The sequence below is a fragment of the Pistacia vera genome, unplaced genomic scaffold (assembly GCF_008641045.1).
Source record: "Pistacia vera cultivar Batoury unplaced genomic scaffold, PisVer_v2 Contig217, whole genome shotgun sequence".
NCBI classification, from domain to species: domain Eukaryota; kingdom Viridiplantae; phylum Streptophyta; class Magnoliopsida; order Sapindales; family Anacardiaceae; genus Pistacia; species Pistacia vera.
Window position 1 is genome coordinate 139,610 of NW_022196021.1, and position 27,664 is coordinate 167,273.

Genomic DNA, 27,664 nt, shown 5'->3' on the forward strand with positions numbered 1-27,664 from the left:
TTGATAAATCTTTTAAGAAATTGCATTATATCGATAATTCAAAAATTATGTTGTAATTTTGTATTGAAGATTTGTGTTATAATAAATGAAATTTTATAAAAATTATAATTATAAAACCACTAAAGAGGTGTACACATTTATATATGTAATTCCATAAATAGTTTCTTGGCAAAACGAAAAAGAGGAGAAAAGAGCATTAAGAGAAACCAATTCCACGTTGTATAAACAATTTTTGTTATAAATTTTGTCCTCCAATTTCTTTTTTCCTCTTTCTGGCAATTATTGATGTGGGATGGCAGTAAGAAAGTTGAAACCATTGTTGTTTCAGCTTGTCACGTTACACTTATAGCATTGACATTTTATAAATTAATATTTTAACAGTTAAACAGGGACCCCAAGTTTGGTTAAATCACTTAACCTTTAATAAAAGACAATTATACAACAATAAAAATAAACCGGTAAACCTTTGTCATTAACTTTCTCTTATAAACGCAATGTGATAGCTCGTAATTGATCAGACATGACGCATTATTGGACAGACAAAACCCATTGATCTAACCAATTACGAGCTATCATGTCGCGTCTGTGGGATAAAGTTAGTAAGAAATGTTTGTAAGCATAGTATTACCCATTATATAAACATTTATTAACTCATAATGGTATAATTTCTTATGAATTACTAAACAGAGAGATTTTCTGTTGTTTTAGAAACTTCAGGGGGTGTCTTGTCAGTCAACCAAACCTCCGGGGAGACTTTTAAGTTTTAATTAACCTATTATATGTGAAGGGTAATGTCATCTTTTGTATGGCCTTTACTAACATATTTTCAGGAGGAAATCTAAAGCTTATAAAACAGGAGTAGATCCTGGTCAGTTTTACTTTAGAAAATTCAATAATGTGATCCGATAATTAATAAAAGTAGTATATATAAAATTGTAAAACAGAGTTGAAGAATCCTTTTAGAAATCGTTCACGTTTGTGAAATTAATAATTTATAAACAAAAACAAAGTACAAGATTTTGTGTTAAAAAGAGGTTTTTTTAGTAAAATGAAGAGAAAGAAAGAGAAGAAGAGAAGAGAAAAAACAAAGATCTAGTGAAACAGCTGTGAGATGCAAACAAGTGTTAATGGTGATTTGGAAGATAGTGAGGGGGCAGCTGGGCATGGGGAGGTAAACAGAGTGAGAAGAGTGAAAGGAGACATCAAGACAACCAATTGAATTTTTAAGGCCTGCTGTTCTGTGGTTTCTCTTCAATAATAATAACTCTCATTGCCATTGCCTCATGTTGTTTGTCACAGTCCTCTTCAAATTGTTTTGGCATTTGCCTTCCTTTCATCTTCCCTCCATAACTCCCATGTCCCCTTCACATTTATCTCTAATACTTACCCTTTTTACCTTTTGGTTCCAGAAAAAGACGACCATTATTCATGTTTTTACATCCATTGATGCAGCACAGCGGCTCAGAAAAGAGACGGGAAAAAAATAAAAATGTTTGGGATGGGCTTGTCATTTTTGGTCCATAATGGGCTGGTTGGGTCCATTTTCGACCCTTCAACTGAGACTTAAATTTCCACTAAACAACAGGAATGGTTCGGCTCTTTTAATGGTTAAATGTTCAATCATAAATTCTCTATGATTCAAAATTTTTACTATGAGAATCCTGATAAAAAAGGTATAATATTCTATTTCATTCACTCATCTTTTACAGAATACAAGAGTACGCTTATAAAGTCTGTACAGAGGAAACTATTCTAGGAAGGTAGTTACTACCATTCATAAATCTCGGCTAGAATTACTGTTAGTCCATAATCAGTGGACACCGAATAACAAATGGAAAGAATCCCTGTAATCTCTCCACAAGATCCTCTGTTAACAACTCACGCCAACAAATCCCAGTAAAAAGACATTACAGAGAGCTCATTCATATAAAACAGATTAACCGACGCTTAAATTTACAGAAATACAAATGTTTCAACTATTTTAAGCTCAGGTCTTCTTCATAAAACTCCGAATATTTCAGAATATTTACTATGTAAATCCCAGTACAGAGCCATTACAAAAAGCTCATTGATTTCCAGTAATACAGCATAAACGGTTCATTACAGAAAGCCCACTGATATATAAATAGGAAAAAAAAGAAAAAAGAAAAAAGAGTTGGAAGTCTGTCAGACAACCGTGTGACCACCCCAGCCAGCGAGACTGGCTGAGAACGATCCTCTACTGCCTCAGTGATCCGAAGATCAAGGAGGCTGTTAATCACGCTCTGATCACACGGTCATGATTCATCCACCAGACTTGATATCCTGTCTCCTTAGAACTCAAGGACACAGAGGTACGAGCCTATAGAACAGATCCTGTTCAAGTAAGGTCGTGACAACAGGATCTCACATCAGTTTATATAAACTCTTCATTTTGCCTTTAAGTTTGCGATGTGGGATTTTGTTTCTCATCAGGACTGTCAGTCTCTGACATTTGGAACCATGATACTGTGCTCACCTGCCTGAATTGTGTTGAAACTGTCCCCAGCTTTCTCTACTCAAGGATTTTCAAGTTTTCTTAATTCACATCTTGGAAAAATTGAGTTGCATTTTGTATTTACAAAAAATAAAAAATGGTAAGTTCAGTTTCAAGTTTACAAACACTGCTAAATTGTTTGATGCATAACTGACAATCTGACATGATAAATAAAATATCTTGTGTCGTGGTCCCAACAGAGACTGTGTCCAACAATATTTAATTCTTTCAGCGTCCATTTCCAAGATATTTGCTGAACTTGAATTTACAGTCCATTCATTTGCATATCTCTTAATGGATTTACAGTGCATTCTTTCTTCCTCCTTGCATACAAAAACTCAAAGAAATATAAAGATCACTACACCATGGACAAAACCTCATCAAAAGTGTACCACAAATTGCTTCAAACTCAGATTGTATGATGTAACTTTCATATTCTCTTGTTCTCTCAAGCAATTAACTTCTCATAATTCTAATGATGTAACTATGCATTAGTTCCTTTTCTTCTTAGCAGAAAATGCTATTCTTGTGGATGCCAATGGAATAAACAAGAACATAAGTTGTTGATATCTAGAAAATCTTATGCAACAAAGGCTATAAAATTGGAACAAGAAGAAGAGCCCCTCAAAGCTGTTGAGAATAAGAAGAAGGGAACTGTTGCAGGCGCGGTCGCTCTTGTTATTGGTACTAGCATTGGTTCAGGGATTCTTGCTCTCCCACAGAAAGCTTCTCCTGCTGTAAATGATACCCTCTCTTTCACACACACAAATTGGTCTCATTGACACATTGTCTAAGGATGCTTAGTTCTGCTTTACACTGCAGGGAATTGTTCCAAGTTCGATATCGTTGATAGTATGCTGGGGATTTCTCCTAATCGAAGCACTTCTACTTGTCGAAATCAATGTGAATTTGCGGAGAAAGATGAGGAAAAATGAGCAAGAGAATGAATTAGAGATCATCTCTATAAGGACTATGGCTCAAGAGACACTAGGAGACTGGGGTGGAATTTTAGCCACCATTACCTATGTTTTCTTGGGTTACACTTCCATGATTGCATATTGTTCCAAGTCTGGTGAGATCCTTTTTCATCTCATCAATCTTCCTGAATCAGTATCAGGCTTCTTGTTCACTGCACTCTTTACTCTGCTCATCTCCATTGGTGGGACGCGGACAACTGATCGAGTTAATCAGTGGCTCACTGCTTCAATGATAGGTGGATTTCTTGCAATGTTCATATATTTTGTTGGTAGTATAAAAAATTAATTTAATGTGAAGAAATTGATGCACAGGTTTGTTATTAGCAATTGAGGTGGTGGCAGTTGTGCTTGGAGGATGGTCAGGATTGGATGGAAGTGGGAACTGGGGAAAAGTTCCAGCGACAATTCCCGTGATAATTTTTTCTCTGGTATATCATGATCTAGCACCCGGTAAGGACCACTATTCTTGTTAATTGTAATTTCAAGTTTCGAAAAATGGAATGTGTCTCCTGGTCCTGGTCCTGGTCCTGGTTGATGTTTTTATTTTTATTTTTTCTTTTTGGACAGTTCTTTGTGCTTATTTGGGTGGTGACCTTGCACGATTAAGGGTTTCAGTTTTGCTTGGTAGCCTAGTTCCGTTGCTAGCGTTGCTTATTTGGGATGCGATTGCTCTCGGCCTCTCAGCTCAGACTAACCAAGTTGTTGATCCTGTTGAATTGCTCATGAGGTAAAAATATTGATAGCAGATTCTGTCAATGAATTTCAAGTAGTTTATAATGTTCTCATATTTTTTATTTTTTTTTGTGTATATGGGTGAGAAGAGAGCATAGTAAGCAGCCAGTGAATGTGGAAATAAAAGAAAATTCAGCCACTCAAGATGGTTAGTGGTTACTGGTTAGGAATATTTTTATAATGGATTTTACTAAAATACTGGGAAAATTCCCACTTCAGTGCCTGGGAATTCTCTAAAAAGGTTAAATAATACCAGATGCAAAAGAAAGTGTCTCTTGAAGGAAAACTGCTGAACAAATTCAACCCAGTAGCTGCAAGTGGGAAAAAAAGAATATAGTTCTCTGTCCCACATCGCTGACATACGAAGCAAAGTTCATCTTCTTATAGACTGATCTGCAGACTTTGAGGTACGACCTTACTTGAACAGGATCTGTTCTATAGGCTCGTACCTCTGTGTCCTTGAGTTCTAAGGAGACAGGATATCAAGTCTGGTGGATGAACCATGACCGTGTGATCAGAGCGTGATTAACAGCCTCTTTGATCCTGGGATCACTGAGGCAGTAGAGGATCGTTCTCCAGCCAGTGTTCATTGGCTGGGGTGGTCACACGGTTGTCTGACAGACCCCAAAATCTTTTTATGAGCTTGAATTTTGCTTAAGTGCTTCTGTTTTTCAGTTAATTTTGGCATCAGATAACTCAAAAGTCTCAAATACTAGAACAACTTTGGTTCAGGCAGAAATGGAGTGGTATTTCATTTATGGTAGAAGCCTTTTCACTTCTGGCAGTAGGAACATCAATAATAGGGACACTCCTGGCTTTCTCAGAGTTCTTCAAGGAGCAATTACAGAAACTCTCATGGGATTCTCCCTCTACACAAATGTCAGAGGTAGTTTTAATACCATTTTCCTCTTATGTCTACGGTTTTTTTTTTATCGGTCTTCGCATTTGGTTCCTTGTCTAATATCATTTCATGTTATGTTTAACTCTACCAGGAGTCAGAGGAGTTCTCTGGGCTGAGTAACTGGTGGGGAAGGAATAAAATCAGCTTCACGGCAATGGCAATTGTTATTGCTCCAACTCTCTTCGTCTCAACAACCGTTCCAGATGTATTCTCAGCTGCCACAGACATTGCTGTAAGTCTTTAAAGGTGCATTCAACAAGAAACATCATTCTAATTGTTTTGCTTAATGCTATCACCAGTAGTTTCTAAATTTGGTTCCAGGATTGAATTCAGCCATAGCCTTTCTCATAATTTACACTTTAATATAGGGGGGCTACTGTATGACAATGCTATTTGGAGTCCTGCCGCCAGCAATGGCGTGGGCGGTGCATCGTCAGCAACCGGAGGGTGCTGATAGAGAGGCATTATCAAGTGTAAAGCCTGTAGTTTTTGGGGCAGGGCTACTAGCATGTTGTATTGTGGTGGAGCAAATCTTGCTGGATTTTTCTGTATTTCATCCCTGAAAGGATAAAGTAAACTATTGCACATAGTGTGTTCTCCTATATCTAAATGTAAAGTAAATAATATTTTCACCGTATATAAGTTAACAGTTTGATAACGTAAGTTTTGCATATGAAATATAAACAGACGCAACAAGTTAACGTAAAAACAAGGCTAGCACACTACTATATGTCCACACCTTTAGGGTTGATTAACAAGTCTCAATCATAGAAACTTAATTCGTAAAGTTATGAAGGAAAATCTAAAAAAAAATTCATTATATATCTTCAAAAAAAATGAACAATATGTTCATGTAAGGTGGTGATAACCAATCCTAACAAGACTCCCAATTAAATAAGAAAATAAAATCCTAATTAAATACGAAAATTAATTAAAAGAAGAAATTTTATTGTTGACTAATTATAAAATAAGAAAGAACTTTAAATAAAATAAGAAAAACACGCAGAAAACTTAAACGACCTTGAAACACATCGAAAAAGTGGATTTGGCTTCGAAAACGATGCCCAACCAAGATGTTATAACCATACACACACAAGGATCAACCAAACAAAGACCACAATCAAGAATCATAACCAAACACGCACAAGACAACCAGAATTTTACCGTGGTTCACTTGCTCTATTTTGAGCAAGCTACGTCCACGTTGAGCTCGGGAAGCACACAAGCTTGCTGCACTAAAACCACTGTCAAGATTACAGATTACACACAGTAACACAAAACCCTCTAAATCTCTTCTTCAACCTGTAACTCACCCTAGAGATTATACCCTTTCAATCCCTACTGATTGCGTATACAAATACACCCAGAATGACTTGACCCAGTCACTCAATCACCAAGTTACAAGATTCAAACAACCCAAATCGAAAACCCTAACAGACTCAAGTTTCTGTCAATGAAGAAGAGAGAGTTCACGCAAAATCGTTGTGTTACATTATGCCAAAACAGTTCTGCTTTTATATATGGTTGATTGAAGGGTTAATTTCAGCCTTTGGATCTTCTCTTTATCAACGCTCAGGATTGCTTCTTCAGTTCTGCTCAAAACGAGGTTGTCTCATTTAAGTTCTAACACGACAGCGTTTCAAGCCATCACACCAACAATCTCCAGCTTGATAGATTGAAAACCCCCTGTATCAGTGTAGCTTGCCTTTAGTGAATCCTTCATGGCTCTTTTGTTACCCTTGCTTACTTAATGGACAGCAGGTTCAAGCAATGCTTGAACTTAGCAAGTGTAACAATCTTCGTCTCCATGTCTGTTGGGTTGTGCTCAGTAGGAATCTTATTAAGAGCTATCCCTTCCCTGGTGACCAGATCTCTCACAAAGTGGTAACGAACATCTATGTGTTTGGTTCGCTCATGGTACACCGGATTTTTACTTAGGTGTATTGCACTTTGACTGTCTGAAAAAATGGTTAGCTTCTGTTCAGTCAGGTTTGCTTCACGTAGGATTCCTTTGAGCCAAATTACCTCCTTAAATACATCAGCTACAGCCACATTTTCAGCTTCAGTTGATGACAATGCAACTATAGGCTGTAATTGTGACTTCCAGCTGATGCAATTACCCCCCTAGGTGAAGTAATATGTTGTAGTTGACTTCCTAGTGTCCCTGTCACCTGCAAAATCTGAATCTACAAAGCCAGCTAGCTCAAGTAAGGTAGTCCTTTTACAATATTCCAATCCAACGTTCAATGCGCCATTAACATATTTGAGCACCCATTTCAGGGCTGTCCAGTGTTCCATACCAGGATTAGACATGTATCTACTCAACAATGATATCACAAATGATAAATCAGGCCTAGTACTAATCATAGCATACATCAAGGACCCAATTACATTTGCATAGGGTATGGTCTCCATTTTAATTAACTCAGTATCAGTATTAGGGCATTGGGCCTTACTTAAGGTGAAATGGTTAGCTAAAGGCATTGAAATAGTTTTGGTCCCTGCCATTCCAAATTTTTCTACTAACTTATGCAGGTATGAGCATTGGTGTATTCTCAGTTTGCATTTGCTCCTGTTCCTATCAATTTGCATGCCTAAGATCTTCCTAGCATCCCCTAGGTCTTTCATTTCAAATTCAGCATTGAGTTTATTCTTTAACTCACAAATTAAAGGCTTTGATTTGCTTATCAGTAATATGTCATCTACGTACAACAGTAAGTAAATAGGTATATCATCCACAACAGCAAAGTAGAAACAGTTGTCATACCTGCTCCTAGTGAATCCTATACCTACAATAAAGGTGTCAAATCTCTTATACCATTGCCTAAGGGATTGCTTTAGACCATATAGAGATTTCAACAGTAAACAGACATGGTTGGGGGCCTTTAGATCTATGAAACCTAAGGGTTGACTCATGTAGATCTCTATGTAGGAATGCAGTTGTGACATCCAATTGTTCAAGTTCTAGATCGAGGTGGGCTACTATGGACAACATTAGCCTTATGGTTTTGTACTTAACTATCGGGGAAAAGACTTCATTGAAGTTTATTCTCTCTCTTTGGGTAAAACCCTTGGCTACTAATCTAGCCTTGTACCTGAGGGGATCCTTTGCAGTGTACCTTCCTTTAATTTGAACAGCCACTTGCATTGTACTAATTTTTGATCCTTAGGTTTTGGTACAAGCTTCCAGGTTTTGTTCACCTCCAAGGACTTCATTTCTACTTCCATGGCAGCCTTCCAGTGATCCATTTCCCTTGACTGCATGGCTTCCTCATAGGTTTCAGGCTCTGATCTTTGTATTTCGGTACCTACAAGAAGAGCAGTATATATTAGATCAGCATATGAATACCTTGTGGGTGCCCTTACCTGTCTTCTGGTTCTGTCTCTTGCAAGCTGGTAGTCTTGCAAGTTTTCAGGCTGAATCTCAGTGTCATCTGCTGTTTCTGTCTCATCCTCATGTTCTGGATCAGTTTGTCGAGTTTCTCCTCCAAGTTTAGTAACAGCTTCAATTTCTTGGATGGCTTCAGTTCCTTAAGGTAGTTGGGTTTGAGCAAGAAGCTCCACCTCAATTGGTGTAACTTCAGGATGACTAAAGGAATCCTCTGAGCTTGAAGTAGAGTCAGATTTTGTTCTAGTTTCCTTATAGGGAAAGACTCCCTCATTGAATATCACATCTCTACTCACAATAATTTTAACTCCTGGAGATTCTTTATCCCAAAGTCTATAACCCTTTGTCCCTTCTTGATACCCTAAAAATATGCACTTAATTGATCTTGGTTCCAATTTTCCTCCCGTGGTGTGTGCATAGGCTGCACAACTAAAGACTCTTAGGTGGCTTAGGGCTGGGGTTCTACCAGTCCATATTTCTTCAGGACTCTTTAGGTTTATTGTAGTAGATGGGCTCCTATTGACCAGGTATGCTACTGTGGTAAGGGCTTCTCCCCAAAAGGAGGTGGGGAGTTTGGAGGTTACTAATAGGCACCTAACTTTATCAAGGAGGGTTCTATTCATTCGTTCTCCCATTTCATTCTGTTGTGGGGTGTAGGTTTCTGTCCTATGTCTTAAGACCCCTTGATCACTACAGAACTTGTCAAATTCTTGGTTGCAGAATTCCAACCCATTGTCTGTTCTAAGAACCTTCACCCTTTTGCCAATTTGGTTCTCTACTAGGGTTCTCTAGTCCCTAAACCTAGCTAGAGCCTGATCTTTGGATTTCAGTAGGTACACCCACACCTTGCGGCAGTAATCATCTATCACAGACATAAAGTAGTTATTCCCCCCATAAGATTTCACTTTTCCAGGTCCCCAAAGGTCAAAGTGTATGTATTCTAATTGGCTAGTGGCTAGGTGTGTTCCCTTAGTGAAACTGTTCCTATGCTGTTGGCCTAAAATACAATTCTCACAGAATTCAAGGGATGTAATCTTGTCCTTACCAAACTGCCCTTTATGCTTCAGGATGTCCATACCTCTTTGACTTATGTGGCCTAATCTAAGGTGCCACTTTTCTGTATTGGATAGGTTAGTAGAAATAAACACAAAATTAAAGCAGTTTTGGGAATGGTTCCCATAGAGTATGTAAAGCCCATTTCTTTTCTCTCCTTTCAGTATCAGATTGTTATCTCTATATAAGTTCAAACATCCATTTTCTGCTTTATAATAGCATCCTGATTCATCTAAGGCAAGGGATATCAAATTTCTTTTAAGTTCAGGAATATACCTAACCCTAGTTAGTTTTACCATTTTCCTAGTGTTAACTCTTAGTGTCATTGTGCCTATTCCTCTAACCCTACATGCATTATTGTTTCCCATGTAGACTGTTTCATTGTTAACATTTTCAAATTCCTGGAACCAGTCTCTTCTAAGACTCATGTGAAAAGAACAACCTGAGTCCAACACCCACTCTTCACCAGTGTCATTCATTGACACAGTGAGGACTTCAGGTTCCTCTAATAGGTTTTTGATGGTGGCTAGGTTATTCTCTGTATTCCCCTATTTTTGTTTTTTAATCCATTCGAAACAATTCTTTTTAATGTGCCCAGTTTTATTTCAAAAGAAGCATTTTCTAGGCTCTACTCTATGCTTGTTGCTACCCTTCCATTTTTTCTTATTTCTAGCCCCCTGATTATTCTGATTTCCTTTACCAGTTTGACTAGGTTCTAGTCTGCTCTTAACAATCAGGTTTGTGCCATTTCGTTTATGGGTTTTTAATTTTAGTTCTTTGGCCCTAAGTCCTACTGTTATTAGGTCAAGATTTGGTATAGTACTTGAGTACTGTAGGGCATTCTTGACTACCTAGTAGTCATCAGTCAGGGAGTTCAATAGGATCATGGCTAGACTCGTTTCTCTTAATGCTTGTTCTGTCCCTTTCAAGATCAAAGTCATTTTCAAAAATTCGTCTAGGTTTTCATCTATACTCTTAGCACTGTCCATTTTATACGAAAATAAAGCCCCGTTTAAAAAAGCTAAGTTGGGGGCAGATTGCAAAGTATACAAGGTATTGAGTTTACCCCAAAGTTCAATTGGTGATTCGATTCCGTCTACCTTCCTGAGAACGTTGTCGGACAGGTTCATGACTATCAAGTTGTATGCCTCCTCGTCGATCTCCTCTTTCTTCTTCAGCTTCTCCTCTGGCCACTTCTTGGAGTCCTCTTCCAGTGTGATGACCACCTTGTTGTGAGAAAGCAATGCTTTCATTTTTTTTCTTCCAACTCCCGAAGTCAATCTTCCCATCATATTGGGAGATTTCCATTCGGGTGGTGGTGTTTGTCATGGTGAAGTGTTTGGTTAGGTTTGTGAGAAAGAAAGATCAAGAACTAGACTCTGTTCTTGAATCTTCAAAAACGGGAATACCCTAGGTTTATACTGCTAGTGAGATCTGTGCCAATTCGTTCCGAATAGGCGAATAACACTCCTCTAGTCTCCAATTTGATTTCTAAACCCTAAAATTGAGAAAGCCCCAATTTAACGACAGCCCCAAAAAACCCTAGAAATCTCATATTGGAATTTAACCTGATATCTGCCTAATTTCTTGTAACCTAATGCTCTGATACCACTGTTATAACCACACACACACAAGGATCAACCAAACAAAGACCACAATCAAGATCACAACCAAACACGCACAAGAACAACCAAAATTTTACCGTGGTTCACTTGCTCTATTTTGAACAAGTTACGTCCACGTTGAGCTCGGAAAACATACAAGCTTGCTGCACTAAAACCACTGTCAAGATTACAAATTGCACACAGTAACACAAAACCCTCTAAATCTCTTCTTCAACCTGTAACTCACCTTAGAGATTATACCATTTCAATCCCTACTGATTGTGTATACAAATACACCCAGAATGACTTGACCCAGTCACTCAATCACCAAGTTACAAGATTCAAACAACCCAAATCGAAAACCCTAACAGACTCAAGTTTTTGTCAATGAAGAAGAGAGAGTTCACGCAAAATCACTGTGTTACAATATGCCAAAACAATTCTGCTTTTATATATGGTTGACTGGGATCTTCTCTTCATCAACGCTCAGGATTGCTTCTCCAGTTCTGCTCAAAACGACGTCGTCTCATTTAAGTTCTAACACGACAAAGTTTCAAGCCATCACACCAACACAAGATACTGGGTTGGCCATGACGTCAAACTTAAAACGAGATTTCTATTGATATCTTACGAGTCTCGTAACTCATTCCGGGTAAAAAGTTATAACTGTTTTAAATTGACATGCTTGTTTTGGATTTAAGACTTTTAGGCCGCGTATTTGAGTTTTTGACACTTAGTCCTCTCCAGAAATTCATTGACCAGATGGTATACGTTTTAAACTTTTGGCAAATGTGAAGTTGTTAGTTCTGATTTTGATAACAAAATCCAGAAAACAAATACTATGCTGTATGATAAATTTGCAAAGGGATTCTTATGAACTGAAAAGAGCTAATTCAACAGTTTACCGTAAATTTATGAATTGAAAAAAGCAGTAGTTAAGAATATTATTCTTAATAATAAAATACCTTTCTCAGACTCCAATACTAGGGAGTAGGGACCACCCTCCATTAGTGCCCTGGAATGTTGAGGGAAATCGAAATTCAACTCAAAAGAGGCAAGTGGCAACAGCTGACACGTGTCCTGGTATAAGAAATAGTCCTCAAGAGGAGAGAAACGGAGTCCCACATCCTTTGCTTACAAGTTACAAGAGCAAACAAGAATACATATAAGATGAAGTTATAAATGTAAATACAATGTTCAGTTAGGGAAGAATGCGCACTAAAAAGATTCATCAAATGATATGATGTAATCTTAATTTTTTAAAAAAGAAATTTATAATTAATCGATGATGTCTTATCATTCGGTTCATAAATTTCGTACGTATTTTATCATTCGGTTCATAAATTTTGTACGTATTTTTTAATAACCGTATTATTTCTTTAAATGTAAAGCACGACTTTACTTGAACAAAATCTGTTCTATAGGCTCGTAACTGTGTCCTTGAGTTCTAGAGACAGGATATCAAGTCTGGTGGATGAATCATGACCGTGTGATCAGAGTGTGATTAACAACTTTCTTGATCTTCGGATCACTGAGGCAGTAGAGGATTCGTTCTCAGCCAGTCTCACTGTCTGGGGTGGTCACACAGTTGTCTGACAGACTTCCAACTCTTTTTTTTTTTTGTTTTTTGTGGATCTTCAGACGATTTGATTGACTGCAGTCCTTACAGGGACTTAAAAAATAGCTGTATATAAATCAAAATTTGATACACATCCAACAGAACCACAAATCAGGATGAACATAACATGTAGCTCCAACTCTGAATACCTGCAGTCTTTGGTCATAGATGATGGATGCTATTTACTATTTCGATAAAAGTTATGTCATTGTTGAGATTGGTATCAAGAAGCAAGGGTCACTAAATTTATTTCATAAAAGATAGAAATGCAACCAACCAAATTTACCTCATAAATACAATAATGAAAAGAGACAAAACAACATTAAGTTATCGCCGATCTGGAAAGGAAAATTGAATGAAAAAATGCAGACGCGATGAAGCATTTATGTTGCTTCATCCATCAAAGCTTAGACAAGATCCTACTTCTTCACGGTTGTCACATACTTCAGCAGCAGCTGCATTACATCCTGGGATATTCTATCAGCTTCTGTCTTCAGGTTTTGGATCTTCGTATCTGTTTCTTGCTCGAGCCGCTTCACATTAGCACCTGAGTCCCCACTACTCTGTTCAACAACGCATGTGTTAGCATTTGTATGATATAAGAATACAGATCAAATAGTCATACATGATTATTACAGAACTTATACAGTAAAACATCAAAAGCAATAAGCCAGGGATTAAGAATTTATGGTAATAAATACAAAACCTAGCGAAATTTTTGAATTATCTGAAAGTTTAAGACAAACTTAAACTTAAGAGATACATGTTTGAATAGAAGTATACAAATCATTATGAAAACACATGAACTCAAGAAACTAACTCAGAAACCAAGATTTTGTATAATAATAACCAAGCAAACTCTTAGCGAAAAGATGGGTCCCAAACAATTCCATCATTTCCCAAATCCTAAAATTTCAGCTGGAAATCAATTAATAATTTGGAGTTTGTAGTCAGCATTTGATATTTGTCGGAACACATTCTCATTTACAAGGTTTAGAATCACCTTTCTTTTCTTTTCCAATTCATACCTCTGAAAGCTTTGTCTTAAAGTCGACTTCCATTTGAGCACGAAATTGAGCAACCTCCTTCTCTGCCTCATCCTTTGCCTGTTTTAATCTAGCCAATTTTGCTGAAAAATAAACATATGTGAGCATTGAGGCATACACTGAAACAGTGCTTCAATTACCTATAGATTATGTTGTTAACTCAACTTCGTGATTTATCTTTCATGGAGATTATGCATACTTATCTCTTAACAAAATATATCCTTTAAGGAGCTAACATGGTTCCTGCTTTGTGTAATCTATTCCCACTTAAAGCTCAGCCTGTATGATTACCTGCCTCATATACCTACTATCTTCTAGCATCCTACGGCCAGGAATCATAATAACAAACGGCTAGCATGATTGTGAGAGAAGATATATCACAAAATATATTAAAAGTTATTCATTTTGTTGCTAATCTAAGAAACTGATTTTTTTTATAGCTGTAGTAAAGTGAATTCTATTCTATATGTTTTATTAATTTTTTCTTGATATGCTTTATTATTGTGGACGTTTCTAAAGCAACCATGTTAATTTCGCAAAGGTAATTGGAATAACATTATGTTTGACAAGTATTGAGTGTCTTAAAACAATATGTAAAACTTTCTAGAAATATTACATTTTCCAGAGACATTATAAACAAGGAAACAAGAGAAGGCTTACTGTTCCTGGACGTATTAACAATGTGCTGAGCTTCTTGTTCTGCAGCTAGAAGGAGTTGGATTCCATTCTGTCCCCTCCCGGATTCCATGCTTGCTACAGTTTCTGATACACTTACACTGAAATAGAAAATACCATCAACACAAATACATTAGAATTTAAGAATATTAATAAAAATAAAATTTCTTCGTCTAACACAGTAAATAGCTATGAAGACCATTTCAATCATTGGTTTGCAAATAAAATCAATTGCATAAACTAAAAAGAATGATATCCCATTCAAAAACAATTTCTTACGGTTGTTATATTTACAAAATAATCAAAGCCAAAAATAAATAAATAAAGAAAGATCGTGGGGTCATATCAGAACCAATTAAAGGCAAACACAAAAACCAAGAATTTTCCAAAACATTGGTCATAAATCATAATGCCACAATGCCACTTGATATCAAACCGCACAAATGACACAATGTATTGATCAAGAACAAACCAAACCAGATCGCTGCATATTACAAAATCGCATCCGATTTATCAATCATTACCCATAATTACAAAAAAAAAAAAAAAAAAATCTCAAAAATTAAATGAACCCCCATAAGCATATCCATCATTTTGAAAAGCTAAATCACGGTATAAACAGCAGAACCCAGATAAGATTCTTCAATCAAGAAATGAAAATCAATACATTTCCTCTTAATTTAAACAATGCCAGACAATAAAAAAAGCATGAATTAAGACACTTAACAGAAGATCTAAGCAACTGAATTGAAAAGTAAAACAAAAAACTACTGTTCTGGGATTGCGGATTCTGTGAAAACAAACAAAGACAAGAACTTTAACGAAGCAGAGAGACGTACCTGAGGAATAGGCGTTCGTTTGTAGTCAAAATTTAACGAGAAATGAGGTGAGTTTGAGTTTGGGCACCTGCAATGTATGACCAGTCATCTGAAACTGGGCTGTTATATGTTTCAGTTTGATTGGTAAGTATTTTTTACCCCCCTAAACTTTGAAATAATGAAACATACTCTTTTTTATTTTACAATTATCATAAATTCCAGTTTTATCATAATTATTGACCTTAAGTTTTATTTATTTATTTATTTAAATTTTCATACTCTTTAGTTAGTTTTGAAAAGATGCAATCTTATTAGATAAACCTTTTAGTAAAAATACATTAATCTTCAAAACATAAATTTTATACTCCTAAAACATAAATGATCAAATACCTCCCTGATAAGGGATTACTGATCTTTTATGTTGTTTCTATTTTTATTTTTTATATATATACATTTATAGGAAATTTTTGATATTTATAAAGAGTTTTATGTTATTTTTGGTAAGTTTAGTGGGAATTTAATACTGTTCGGAAAATCTTTGGATCGTTTTCGAGTAAAGTAATAAAAATAAATCCCATTTCGAAAACTAATGATGATTTATGCAGAAGTTAACATAATCTGTTAAAATAAACAATAGAGAGATAAAATGGCCAATTTCAACAGTTTGACAGTTTGTTTGAAATTCTTGAGTGTATTACTTAAGAGGTTTTGAATTTGATTTTTTATAACTAATAGTAATGGGTAGACACTACAGGCTTATCTGACCGTTAACTTTAGAACCCTGAAAGACTAATTCAGGTGCATACAAACTGCCCGAACACCCTTGGATACTAAAACCAAACATAACAAAATATTAAAAAAAAAAAAAAAAAAAAAATTGTTTTTCATCCTTAAAGCTCTCTTTCACACTCTCTAGGTAGTAGTTCTTAGTTGTTTTCTGATAAATTTTCTAAAATTCTAAATTCACTAGTAAAAAATTGGAACTGTCACTTAGGAGTTCTAAGAGAGTTTGTACGTCAGTCTTTATTGTTTGCTAAACGTTGTGGCTTAACAATAGTACGATGTTTCATGCAAACCACTCCACAACACCTAATATAGCAGCTCTTGCCAGCACTCCAATGGCGATTCCAGCCTTCTGTCCCCCATTGAGGCCACCTGAAGACTCTTTGTAAAACCCCATTTCTAATTTAGTAATAGCATGAATTTTGTTTAGTTATTTACTTCCCTTCCTATTTGATTGTATGGTATTGTTGTAAGAAAGGGGTATTTTTATCAATTTTTAAAGTTTGCATTAAGGGGTGAAAACAAAAGAAATAAATTTTAATGGGTTTGCATGTATCAAGAGGGAAAAATCTGGATACTTTTGCCAGCAAAAGCTGATGTGGCGGGGTTAGACTAAAATTAAGAGCATGTATAATGTAATTCATTACTCCTTGATATATATATGCTTTGACTATATTATGTCATCAAATTAGAGTTTCACATGTTATATGTAGTGTTAATTGATGGACATAGGACTTGGGTTTTGGATTTAGTTAAATTGGTGTTTGGGATTTAGTGGAAGAAATTGGGCCTAATGGTGTTGAGTTTAAGTAAATAGGCTTAAAGGTGTTTGGTTTATTGAAATAGTTGGGCTGTTGGGTTTTTATTTCTTAATTGTGGGCTTATTTGAATTAATGGATTGATTATGTTGGTGGGTTTACTTAGTTGGTGGACATTATTTTTTTAAAAAAAAGGGTTGAACGGTCAGTTTTAAAACATGTTTAGAAAATTATAGTTTCACCCTTGTATGTGATTTTTGAATATTATGTCAACATGCAGAATTTATAAGCCAATATGTGACATGTTCATGAGTGATATGTCAGTTAAAAATATGCATGAGATTTTTTTGTAGTTCTATAGCCACCCTACGAAGTACCCATCCCCCAGTGATACATACTTTGGCTTTACACATGCGTATGACAGTTATCAGTGCTCTGCCTAGGCCTTGAGTGGTCCGCCAGGTATGACAATTTTCAGGCTCTGCCCGCGCAGTGATAGACCTTGTTGGGTATGACAGGTACGTCCCTCGCTCTCCCTGCGTATGGGTGCCCACTAGGTATGACAGATTTTTCCTAGGGTACTAGTTGTGGTGAGAGTTTCTAATACTAAATGTTGATGTTTTATTCAGAACCTGATACAGTTAAAGGAAGTAAGTCAGAGTACAGTTTACTGAGTGCAGGGTGGTTAGAAATAAATCACATATTGCAAATGTGAATGGGGTGTTTGCTTCCATTGCATATTCATAAAATTATATTCTCGTCAGGATTTGCTTAAGAATTGTTGTATGTTATCATTATTTCTTTTTTTTTTAAGAACTTTTATAAACCTCCCTTTTCCCCCAATCATTGAGTATTTCAGCTCACCCCCTTTTTAAATATTTTTCCCCCTCACCAGGACCTCTCGGAGATCGTGCCGAGTAGTGAGCCTCCGCTCAGGGTTGTGCTGAAAGATTCAGCATGCATGAAGAGTGGTGGAGATGGAGAATGAAAGCATGGATTAAAAAAAACGGTTTACATGCAAAGCTTGGATATGAGATTATACCTACTCCTTTGCTTTGGATTGATGAAGATTAGCTTCAAAAGGATGAAACCTCCACACTTTAACACCACCTTGAGAGGATTAGAGAGTGGCCTTGGCTAGGGAGAGAGAGCTTTTAGTTTGTGTTTGAGTGAACAAGTGAATAATGAACAAAAATGCAACCTTTTGCACTTATATATACTTGGGCTATTTTGCAATTATTTATTTTTCACTTCCAAGCCCAATAAAATCTTATTTTATAAAGGGACCCCACGAATTTAATATGCTACCCTTTGAATAATCAATATTATTCAAGGGCCCATGTAAACTAAACTAGTTTACATTAACAACCCATAAATTTACCCTTTTTACCCTTTAACTATTAAAAGGTTATTTTTGTTCATCTCATTAATCTTAACACTTTAAGATATAATAATTAAATATAATTAATTATTGCTTGACCATTTTAACCCTTAAAATGTCACAAATTGTTTTCTATGTAACTATTACTATAGAAATCCCGTTATTACCCTCGGAAGGTGCTAGCCCTCTTCGGATAATCATTTCTCTCTCTCATCATTCTCTAACTTCTCAAGGCTATGGTGTGACCATAGGTCCACCGGGATTAGCCTGTGATCTGTTCTGGATGAATCCGAAAACCCTCCGAGGCCCAACGACTATGGTAAACATCTAGCATGTGCCATAGTCCCTAAACCCGATGAAGAAATACTTCATCGAACCCATTTCAGATCATACGTGCCATGCAGGTAAAGTCCCTCCATTGGATTCCTAATCGGTATGGATTATGGAACGTCAAAATCCTAAACTCGATCTTCTACCGAATCGTCGATCAATATGTTCGGAACTCGTCATCACAAACTTGCTTTTGTATGACTAATAATAGACTCTGGCCAGAGATTCAATTTTCCAACATTTATCGATGTTCGTCTAGGAACTCGAATCCGGATGGAGTCAGCAGTACTCCCGATCCTATATTTTCGAGTCAATGGATCCCCTCTTGACCATCGTTCGTTTCCGCATATGAACAACGCATGACCAAATAGCTTTATTGTACGAACCATGATTAGTCTCGTACTTATACATCGTATGAACCATACGCATCCATATCGGATCCGACTACAATGTCTCAGGTCAAAGGACTACATTGTGCACTGATAACCAAACGAAATCATTGACTACATGCTTTTCCAAGTGATTTGTCGTTATTCGGTCACATTCGAAAAACAGTTCACCAACCGTTAATCCATACAATGCCCCAGTGACATGACCATCATCGTCATTCGTACTTATATCAACTCATGATATCTTTCGGAAGCATCCGGTATGCCTACTGTGCATATAGTTGCCCAAATTTAATTGCTTCCGTAGGAACCCTTTTCGATAATCATTTACCTATTAAATGAATCATCTGGACAATTCATATACGTACTTTATTTTAAATGCATGACTGAATAAAGGAAGCAATTTACATATATGAATTGAAGAACTCTTTCTTCTATTATTTATGATATATATAGATCCAAGACAAAATGCTCTGAAACCGACAACACGAATGGTTTCTAGGGCATACACTAATACCCTAACATGTGCCACGTGTCGACATCTTTTATGTATTTTATATTTATGTCGTATTGTATTTTGGACTTCTGCTTCAAACTCATGTTTCCATCACGTATTTCATTTTGTTTATGTTTTTGGAAAGTATGTATAAGTGAAACCTGACACCACAAGTTTCCAATCTTTCTTTTGTAAACGAAAGACGGTTTTACGTTTTTTTTTTTGAGATGCTGGAATGAAAATACTATGATGTTATTCAGAAAAAGTAAGTCCTTTAACAGGTTTCACATTTTTCTACATGGCACGTCTCAGGTATCCGAGTCTTGTGGGAGCGCTCGGATCCTACGGGATGAGGAAATTCAGGACGGGTCGTGTCACTCTTTATATGTTCTGTCATGTCCGCTTGGAGTAGCTAGACTGGCTGGTGAAGCTGGCAAACCTGGTACTTATGGCGATCCTGGATCTGGTACTTATGGCGATCCTGGTGAAGCTGGACTGGAGGGTGGTGAAGCTGGCGAAATACTTGTGGTGAACCTAAATAAAGAGAGAGACAGAGAAGTACGAAGCAAAATTTAAAATACATTGCCAAGATGAAAGGAAATTTAAAATTCAGTTTCAGTTCAAAGATCTGAGAAGGGTCTGACAGCAAGAAAGACAAAAGAGAGATTGCAAATTTTTCTTGCAAAGCTTACTGAATATTGTTGAGTGGAAAGAAAGGATTTAGTAAATTTAAACGAAAGGATCCAAAAAGACAACGAAGTAAAGTGCGTTAAGTTAGAGGAGCTCTTTCAGCTCTTTATCAATTGGATTTTTTCAGGGCAAAGTAATATCCCCCTATTAGAAACTTCCAAGCAAAAGAAAGGATTTTGTAGATTTAACGAAGAGTCCAGAGAAGACAACGAAGTAAAGTGCGTTAAGTTAGTTCTTTCGGCCCTTTATCAATTTGTTATGCCTGGAAAAGTAGGGTTGATGTAAAGCCCATTCAGCACGAGTGGTCAGGTCTGGACAGATCCTGCAGCCATTCAGGTGCACCACGTCGCATGCTGGCTTGAGCAGCATGTTCCTGCCAGTGCAGTGGTTGGCGCACCAGACTGACGAAAGGCTGGAGGTCTCCACATGTCTAATCCCTGCGTAAAGCGAGGAGATCACGCGAGTAGGTGAATAACGGGACGAAAGAAGTTTGCACGGAACCTGACCCCTTTTTACAGATTCTAATGATTACCTCGATGTATCCCACTATAACTAGAGAGTTTGTCTCCCATTATTCGCTCTTTTTTACTTTTGATTAACCATCTTCTCTCTGTAATAGCTCTCTCTCTCATTTGTATTCTCTTAGCTCGCTAAGCCGCGGCCTGATTCTTTAAATTAAATACATATCAGTGGATGTGATTCTCTTGTTTAAGTATCCAACCACTTTAAACATCGTCTGCCACCATTTACATTCTCAATCTCTCATTTACGTGTGTTTTTTTGGGCCAGTTCAGCATTTCACACGTGCGTTTAGTTTGTCAAATCACGCATCAACACAATTGAATTTTTCAAGGCAACGCTTCAGGATTATTTTCCAGGCAATTACTCTCCTTTCACTGATTTTCTGAAATTTAAGAAGCTAAAGAACATGTCAACACGTTTTTTTTTTTTTTTTTTTTTTTTTTTTTTTTTTTTTTTTTTTTAAATTCTAACCCAATTCCATTTTAAGGAGGCCGGATTGAATTTGGATGATAGAAAAGTTCATGTCACACAAAACCACATGACAGTTAGGTTTTCTTAATGCAACATTTCTAAGTGGAATTTACTCAATGGGTTGTAAATGTGCTGAAAAGCACAATGTATCGACTAACTTTTGTTTTAAACTTTAATTGAAGTTATTATTAACTAAAACTCTCATACTTCACAATGAGTTCGTAAAAGATACTTATTTTAGGACCCTGAAACCTTACAAATATATTTTCACTTCGAAAAGAACAATGAAAAGCCATAACTACACCGAGGATTGAGATACAATCATAAATTGTGAATACTTTGTATAGGGACACTTCCGAGTCATTTGAGCTAATAAGCATGTGGAAAGCCAAGTTGAGAGGAGGCACCAAACGATGGAAGTTTAAGAACTGGCTCTGAAAGAATACCGACTGGCTCAAAAGCTTGCCTTCAAGAAAATCCTCCCCAAAGGACTGAAGATGAAACAAGTCTTACAACCAGGTTTATTAGCAAAGAAGACAAAAACTAAAACGATATATGTTAAGAGAAACAAGATGCAACCTTAATACTGCTTATGGTCATTTCACCATTCAATTCAGGCTTCTCGGCATCATGTTCTGTGTAAGCTATAATCTGCATTTGAACATGGACGCCGTTAAGACTTCATTTTTGCATTGTTTTATTAGTCCTCATTGCACAGGATTTTATCTGATGCATAAATTTCATCGGAAAATTGAACTTACTCTTGGAAAATCTCCGGTAATGCCAAATTCATGAGCAATTATTCTCACTCCTTCCAAGTGCATCTCCACATGGACAAAGAGAACTGCAAGGATTTTAAAATCATTTAATAACAGATTATTTTCAGAATAATGTTTCACCCCTCCTTCCAAGTGCTTATGATCTTAAAGGATAATTTCAAATTCACCTTTCCTCTGAAAGCTACTGCAGCTTCTTCAACGCAGATAGACATTCTCTAACCGTATTTGGGGGCAAAAAGCCATAACTGAGAAGATTTACAGACATGTTAAACCAAAACTTTCAAATTTCATTATTTTAACAAGAGGTTCGACAAAAGGGCTAACCTGTTTCTGGGATTCTGGAAATCTGTCCTGCAGTTTCTGTTGTGAAAGTGATCACTGGAGATCTTGATTTTAGATACAAATTCACTATTGCCAATCTTGTGAATTGACCATCTAAAGAAATGAAGAGCAAAATGGTAAGTAGAGCTCTCTCGAATCATAAAATACTGAATGAAATTTGAAGCATTGAGATGTTGAAAACTAACTAAATATAGCAAATTTTTTGGCACTGTTTGTAGCAGTATCAAAGCAGGGCGTTTGATATTTGGGTTGATGTGGAATAACTCTGCAACATCAGCTCTAGCAGTTGGATAGAAATCAATATCACTATGCAGTTTTGAGACAGCGGCAAGTTCTTCACTTTCCGAACCCTTTCAATTACATAAATAGAGTTAGATCAACGACTAAATAATCAAACAGCAAATTGATTATAGAATATGTATTTGATTGATTTTTCTAGGCAAAGCAACTACACTAATCAACAAGTTTTATTGGAAGAAGATCAAACTCGACTTGATTTAGATTTATAATTGATTAACAACTGAAGATTCCTACTGTTATCAACTAAAGGAATTGATCATAAGAGTACCCCTCAGCTCAACTCAAGCAATTAATTGAGTCTTGAAAGATTGTGGTCAGTAAAAAGAAATTGGTGCATGTCAGTGATGGAATCTAACAAGATTGGTGCCTGTCCTTATTTTGAACTCAATGGAGATTATAAAGTACCTCTAGAGTCAAGGATCCCAAAACCAATTCCGATTCACATTCATGTATAAATTGCCTTATCCATTTTTGTTATGTTGTGAACATCAACGGCCATCTTCCTTTTCACCCAAGTCGCTATACATCACTGCATTTTGAATCACCATGGATAAGAATAACTGAAAAAAAAAATTCCACCACCCAAATTTACTAGACAAAAAATAAGTTACCTTGTTCTTTCCAACTCATATCATATAAATTCTGCCTGACCTCATTAACAAGAAATACATAGTGGGATAACCCGAATTTCGTTCTTCCTTGCAAACTCTGTCTCTACATCACAATCCACCATTGCAAGCGCGCCTCACCCTTGAGCATTTTGGCAGCCGCCACGTATTCGGAGCCAGTTTCTTGCTCCAGTAGCACCAAGGCGCATAGAACAACACCATCACATACTTATTCTTGGCCATGAGTCACTAAAATTCTTCTCGGTCAACGCCGCCACATCTTCATCATAAAGAAGCGGCCACGGCCGTGACGGCCACGTGTTTGTCAAGATGATTAAAAATGCTACCTGGATTCGCTGGAGGAAGGTTATGTCGGTATCTTCATCAGAAGGTCTGAATCTTTTTCATTGATTTGAAGATTGAAAAAGCCTCAAGGAGATCGTTAAAGAGCAAAGTTGGTGAGTTTATTGTGATGAGAGAAGGTGCGAATCTGGAGATGAAGAGGAGGAGAACTGAAACGAAGAGATTGAGTAGAATTTTGTTGCAGTTGACGCCTGGATCATTAGCAAATCCAGAACAATGGGAGAAAGACACAACTCAGAAAAGTATTAAGTTGACTGAAGGCAACTAAACTATAATATCCAAACATTAACTGCACGTTGACTTGGAAATTCATGTTCGTAGTTCTAATGGAATCTGTGAGGAAGTTTCGCCCTTTCATAGTGTAAATTATTCAGAAGGCAATAAACAATGCACTTCTGACATTTTGATATAGATTCTTTTTCTTTTTATACAAAATAGATTTCTCATTAATTTTGTTTCATTTTAAGTCAATCACATCAATAAAAACCATCTTTTTTGCATTTTATTTTTCTATAAATTTTTTACCCCTTGTCTCAATTCTGATGTGCGTCAACTTTAAGTAAAAAAAAAAAAAAAAAACGATAAAACACTTCAATAGAGCCATGATTTAGACAAAAACACGGCACTCGAGCTTTTCACAATTCCCAGTTAGTGCATAATATGACAATGACACAAAAAACCACCATTTCTCTTGCCGTAATAACCAAGGAGATTGAGAACAATCTCAACTGTGAATACAATACATAGTGAATCCTTTGTCTCTGCCGTGTTTTTTCCGGCAAGGTTTCCACGTAAATCCTGTATCAAATATTTTATATCTCTGGAGCTTTACGTTTTGGCATTTTTCACTACAATTTGTATGATTTCCGTCGGGCTATTAGGATGTCGATGCCAAAATTCGAAGTTGAGAAGTTTGATGGCACAAACGACTTCAGTATCTGGGCATTAAATGCGGCGGTTACTAACGCATCAAGGGTTACTGGGGGCGTTGGAGGGAAAGCTACCCGAAGATTTGTCTGAGCAGAGCAAGAGATAAGATAAACGGTCCTGACTTCGATACAATTATCCTGGCAGATGAGTGCTATGGGAAGTCAGTGAAGAAGATTCTGCATAAAACATATGTCAGCTTTGGTAAGTAGATACTGACAAAGTCGCTCACAAGTCTTAATCTCAATCTTATACACTCTCGGATGAGGAGGTATGTCCATTAAAGATCATTTATATTATTTCAAAAAAGTTATAAGTGATCTGAAGAACGTTATTAAAAGTTAAAGATGAAGATCAAGCCCTTATTTGTTGTGCCGTTGCCGCTCTCGTATGAGCATTTCTTGATACAAGTTGTATGACGAGAGTCTATTTTTGTTTCTGACATGAGTAGCTTTGCAACGAGGGACAAAAAAGCACATACCGGAGAGCATGAGGAGAATCATGCTGAAGGTCTGGTAGTAAGGGGCAGGACTACACAACATAAGAGTTCCAGTAACAGGACCGGATGAATCGAAATCAAAATGCCGAAAGCTTAAATGCTTTACATGTCATAAGGAAGGGCACTTTCGGAAGGCCCTCCAGAAAGGAAGAATAAGAAAAGACTCAAGAGGGATGCCAGCGTAGTTCAGAGAGTTCAAAGAGGCGACTTTGACAAGTGCTTGCTGTTAGTCATTGACACTGGTAATGATGGATTATTGTTTTTGGTTGTTCGTTTCACGGACACCAAATAAGAACTGGTTTTTAATTACAAGCTAGAGATGAAAGGTTCTGTTAGGTGACAACAAGGCTTTGAAGGTATTCGCAGTAACAATTCAGATAAAGACGTTTGACTGTGCAGTAGAGTTTTGGATGCATGCATGTTCCTGGTTTGAGGAAGACTTCCTTAGTATCATTTGATTCTAAGGGGTACAAATTTTATGCCGATAATGGAGAGATCAAAGTTTCGAAAGGTGTTGTGGTTGTGATGAAAGGTAGGAGGCATAACGATCTCTACTATTTACATGGAAGTACTGTTTCTGGTTCTGTAGCGGTATCTTCATCAGAACAGTCAAATTCAGACTCTACTCAACTGTGGCATATGAGGTTGGGGCATATAAGTGAGAAAGGGTTGCAGGTTCTGTGTAAAAAGGGCTTGCTTGACGGAATAAAGACAGGAAAACTGGAGTTCTGTGAGCACTGTGTGTATGGTAAGCAGTGCCAAGATTCACAATACAAAAGGTACTTTGATTATGTCCATTCTGACTTTGGGGGCAGTGCCGAGTGAAGTTCAGTGCCGGGATTCACAATACAAAAGGTACTTTGGATTATGTCTATTATGACTTTGGGGGCCTTCTCCACATGCATCTCATAGTGGCCATCGTTATTACATGACGTTGATTGATGAATTTTCTCGTAAAGTCTGGACGTATTTCTTGAAAATGAAAGATGAAGCTTTCGACAAGTTCAAGCAGTGGAAGACCATGATTGGAAAGAAGACTGGGAAGCATATCAAGACTCTTTGAACTGATAATGGGCTAGAATTCTGTAATAATGGGCTAGAATTCTGTAATAACTTGTTTAATCAGTCTTGCAACAGGGAAGGTATAGTAAGGCATTGTACTGTACCGAAGACTCCACAACAGAATGGTGCTACAGAACAGATGAATAGAACACTTCTGGAAGAGCACGTTGTATTTTGTCAAATGTTGAACTTAGAGGCAAGTTTTGGGCCAAAGCAGTTAATATGTTGACATACTTGATTAATCGGTCTCCATCTATTGCTATTGGATTGAAGACTCCACAAGAGGTATGGTATGGAAAACCTTTAGATTATACTGATCTTAGAATATTTGGTTATCCTGCCTATAAACTTGAGCCTAAAGCTAAGAAGTGCATTTTTCTAGGATATGTTAGTGGGGTGAAAGTATATAGATTATGGTGTATAGAAAATCCGAAGTCACCGAAACTCTTAATTAGCAGAGATGTTAAATTTGATGAGTCTGCTATGTTAGATCAGAAAGGAAGTCCATTGAAAATTCAGATACCAGTTTAGGTGCTAATTCCAGGAAGAAGGTGGAGCTCGCTCTTGATACTACAGATTCTTAGTATTTTGAGAAGTCTGATAATATAGAAGTGCAGGAGGAGTCTGGTTCTGAGAGTCCACCATATAGTATTGCTACGGGCAAAACAAGAAGGCAGATAGTACCTCCAGGTAGATATGCAGATATAGTTGCCTAGCTTTGGCAACTACAGAGAGCTTAGAGGGAGGAGAACCTTCAACTTATGCAGAAGCTGTAGCAAGTAAAGAAGCTTCAAATTGGTCGATTGCTATGCAAGACGATATTCAGTCTCTTGAGAAGAATTAGACTTGGAAGTTGGTCAAGTTGCCAGAGGGAAAAAAGGTTATAGGCTATAAATGGGTTTACAAGAAGGCATTCAAGGTACTAAAGAACCTCAGTTTAAAGCACAATTAGTAGCCAAGGGTTTTACGTAGAAGGAGGGTGTAGATTATCATGAGGTATTCTCTCTTGTTGTAAAATATAGTTCTATTCGTGTTTTACTTGGCATGGTAACTACAGGTGACTTAGAGTTTGAACAACTCGATGTTAAGACAACATTCTTACATGGTGAGCTAGAGGAGCGGATTTATATGTCTCAACCACTTGATCTTATGGTTCCGGGCAAGGAGAATAATGTCTGTTTTCTTAAGAAATTGTTATATGGATTGAAAAAATCCCCAAGGCAGTGATATAAGTGATTCGATACTTTTATGATTACAAATGGTTATACTAGAAGTAATTATGATAGTTATGTTTATTTTAAAACACTTACTGATGATTCGTTTTTATACTTCTTATTATATGTTGATGATATGTTGATTGCAGCTAAGAACAATCATGAGATCAACAGATTAAAGGCTCAATTGAGTAAAGAATTTGATATGAAAGATTCGGTACTAGCAAAGAAGATACTGGGAATGGAAATCTGAAGAGATAGACGTGTAGGAAGGTTATATTTGTCACAAGCAAATTACATATAGAAGGTGCTTGAATGTTTTGGTATGGATAAGTCCAAATCAGTAGGTACTCCGTTGGCGTCTCATTTCAAATTATCATCATCTTTATCACCTCAAACCGAGGAAGAGGTGTAACACATGTC

General features: G+C 36.8%; 2 protein-coding genes, 1 long non-coding RNA gene and 3 other non-coding genes across 6 annotated transcripts; 3 read left to right on the forward strand and 3 right to left on the reverse strand.

Annotated features, from left to right (window-relative positions):
• Positions 1-2,160: 2,160 nt before the first annotated feature.
• On the reverse strand, positions 2,161-2,373 carry LOC116130136. The gene has a single exon (XR_004128005.1). It is a non-coding gene; the product is annotated as a small nucleolar RNA U3 (small nucleolar RNA).
• Positions 2,374-2,994: 621 nt separating this feature from the next.
• Positions 2,995-5,752, forward strand: LOC116130114 (tyrosine-specific transport protein-like; the record flags this gene model as incomplete). Its single annotated transcript, XM_031415871.1, has 7 exons — positions 2,995-3,252; positions 3,338-3,728; positions 3,805-3,942; positions 4,060-4,219; positions 4,957-5,110; positions 5,217-5,357; positions 5,494-5,752. Coding segments are annotated over 7 exons (1,437 nt in total), but the record flags the coding sequence as incomplete, so codon positions are not given.
• On the forward strand, positions 4,634-4,848 carry LOC116130135. Its single transcript, XR_004128004.1, has one exon. It is a non-coding gene; the product is annotated as a small nucleolar RNA U3 (small nucleolar RNA).
• A 6,810-nt stretch (positions 5,753-12,562) lies between the features above and the next one.
• Positions 12,563-12,772, forward strand: LOC116130138. Its single transcript, XR_004128006.1, has one exon. It is a non-coding gene; the product is annotated as a small nucleolar RNA U3 (small nucleolar RNA).
• Positions 12,773-13,027: 255 nt separating this feature from the next.
• Positions 13,028-14,613, reverse strand: LOC116130131 (V-type proton ATPase subunit G 1-like). Its single transcript, XM_031415893.1, has 3 exons — positions 14,495-14,613; positions 13,817-13,917; positions 13,028-13,351 (listed from the first exon to the last, which is right to left on the reverse strand). The coding sequence occupies exons 1-3, from the start codon at positions 14,580-14,582 to the stop codon at positions 13,208-13,210; spliced, it is 333 nt and encodes a 110-aa protein (XP_031271753.1). The 5' UTR covers positions 14,583-14,613; the 3' UTR covers positions 13,028-13,207.
• A 6,978-nt stretch (positions 14,614-21,591) lies between these two features.
• LOC116130005 lies at positions 21,592-21,947 on the reverse strand. Its single transcript, XR_004127990.1, has 3 exons — positions 21,909-21,947; positions 21,727-21,798; positions 21,592-21,638 (listed from the first exon to the last, which is right to left on the reverse strand). It is a non-coding gene; the product is annotated as an uncharacterized LOC116130005 (long non-coding RNA).
• Positions 21,948-27,664: the final 5,717 nt, after the last annotated feature.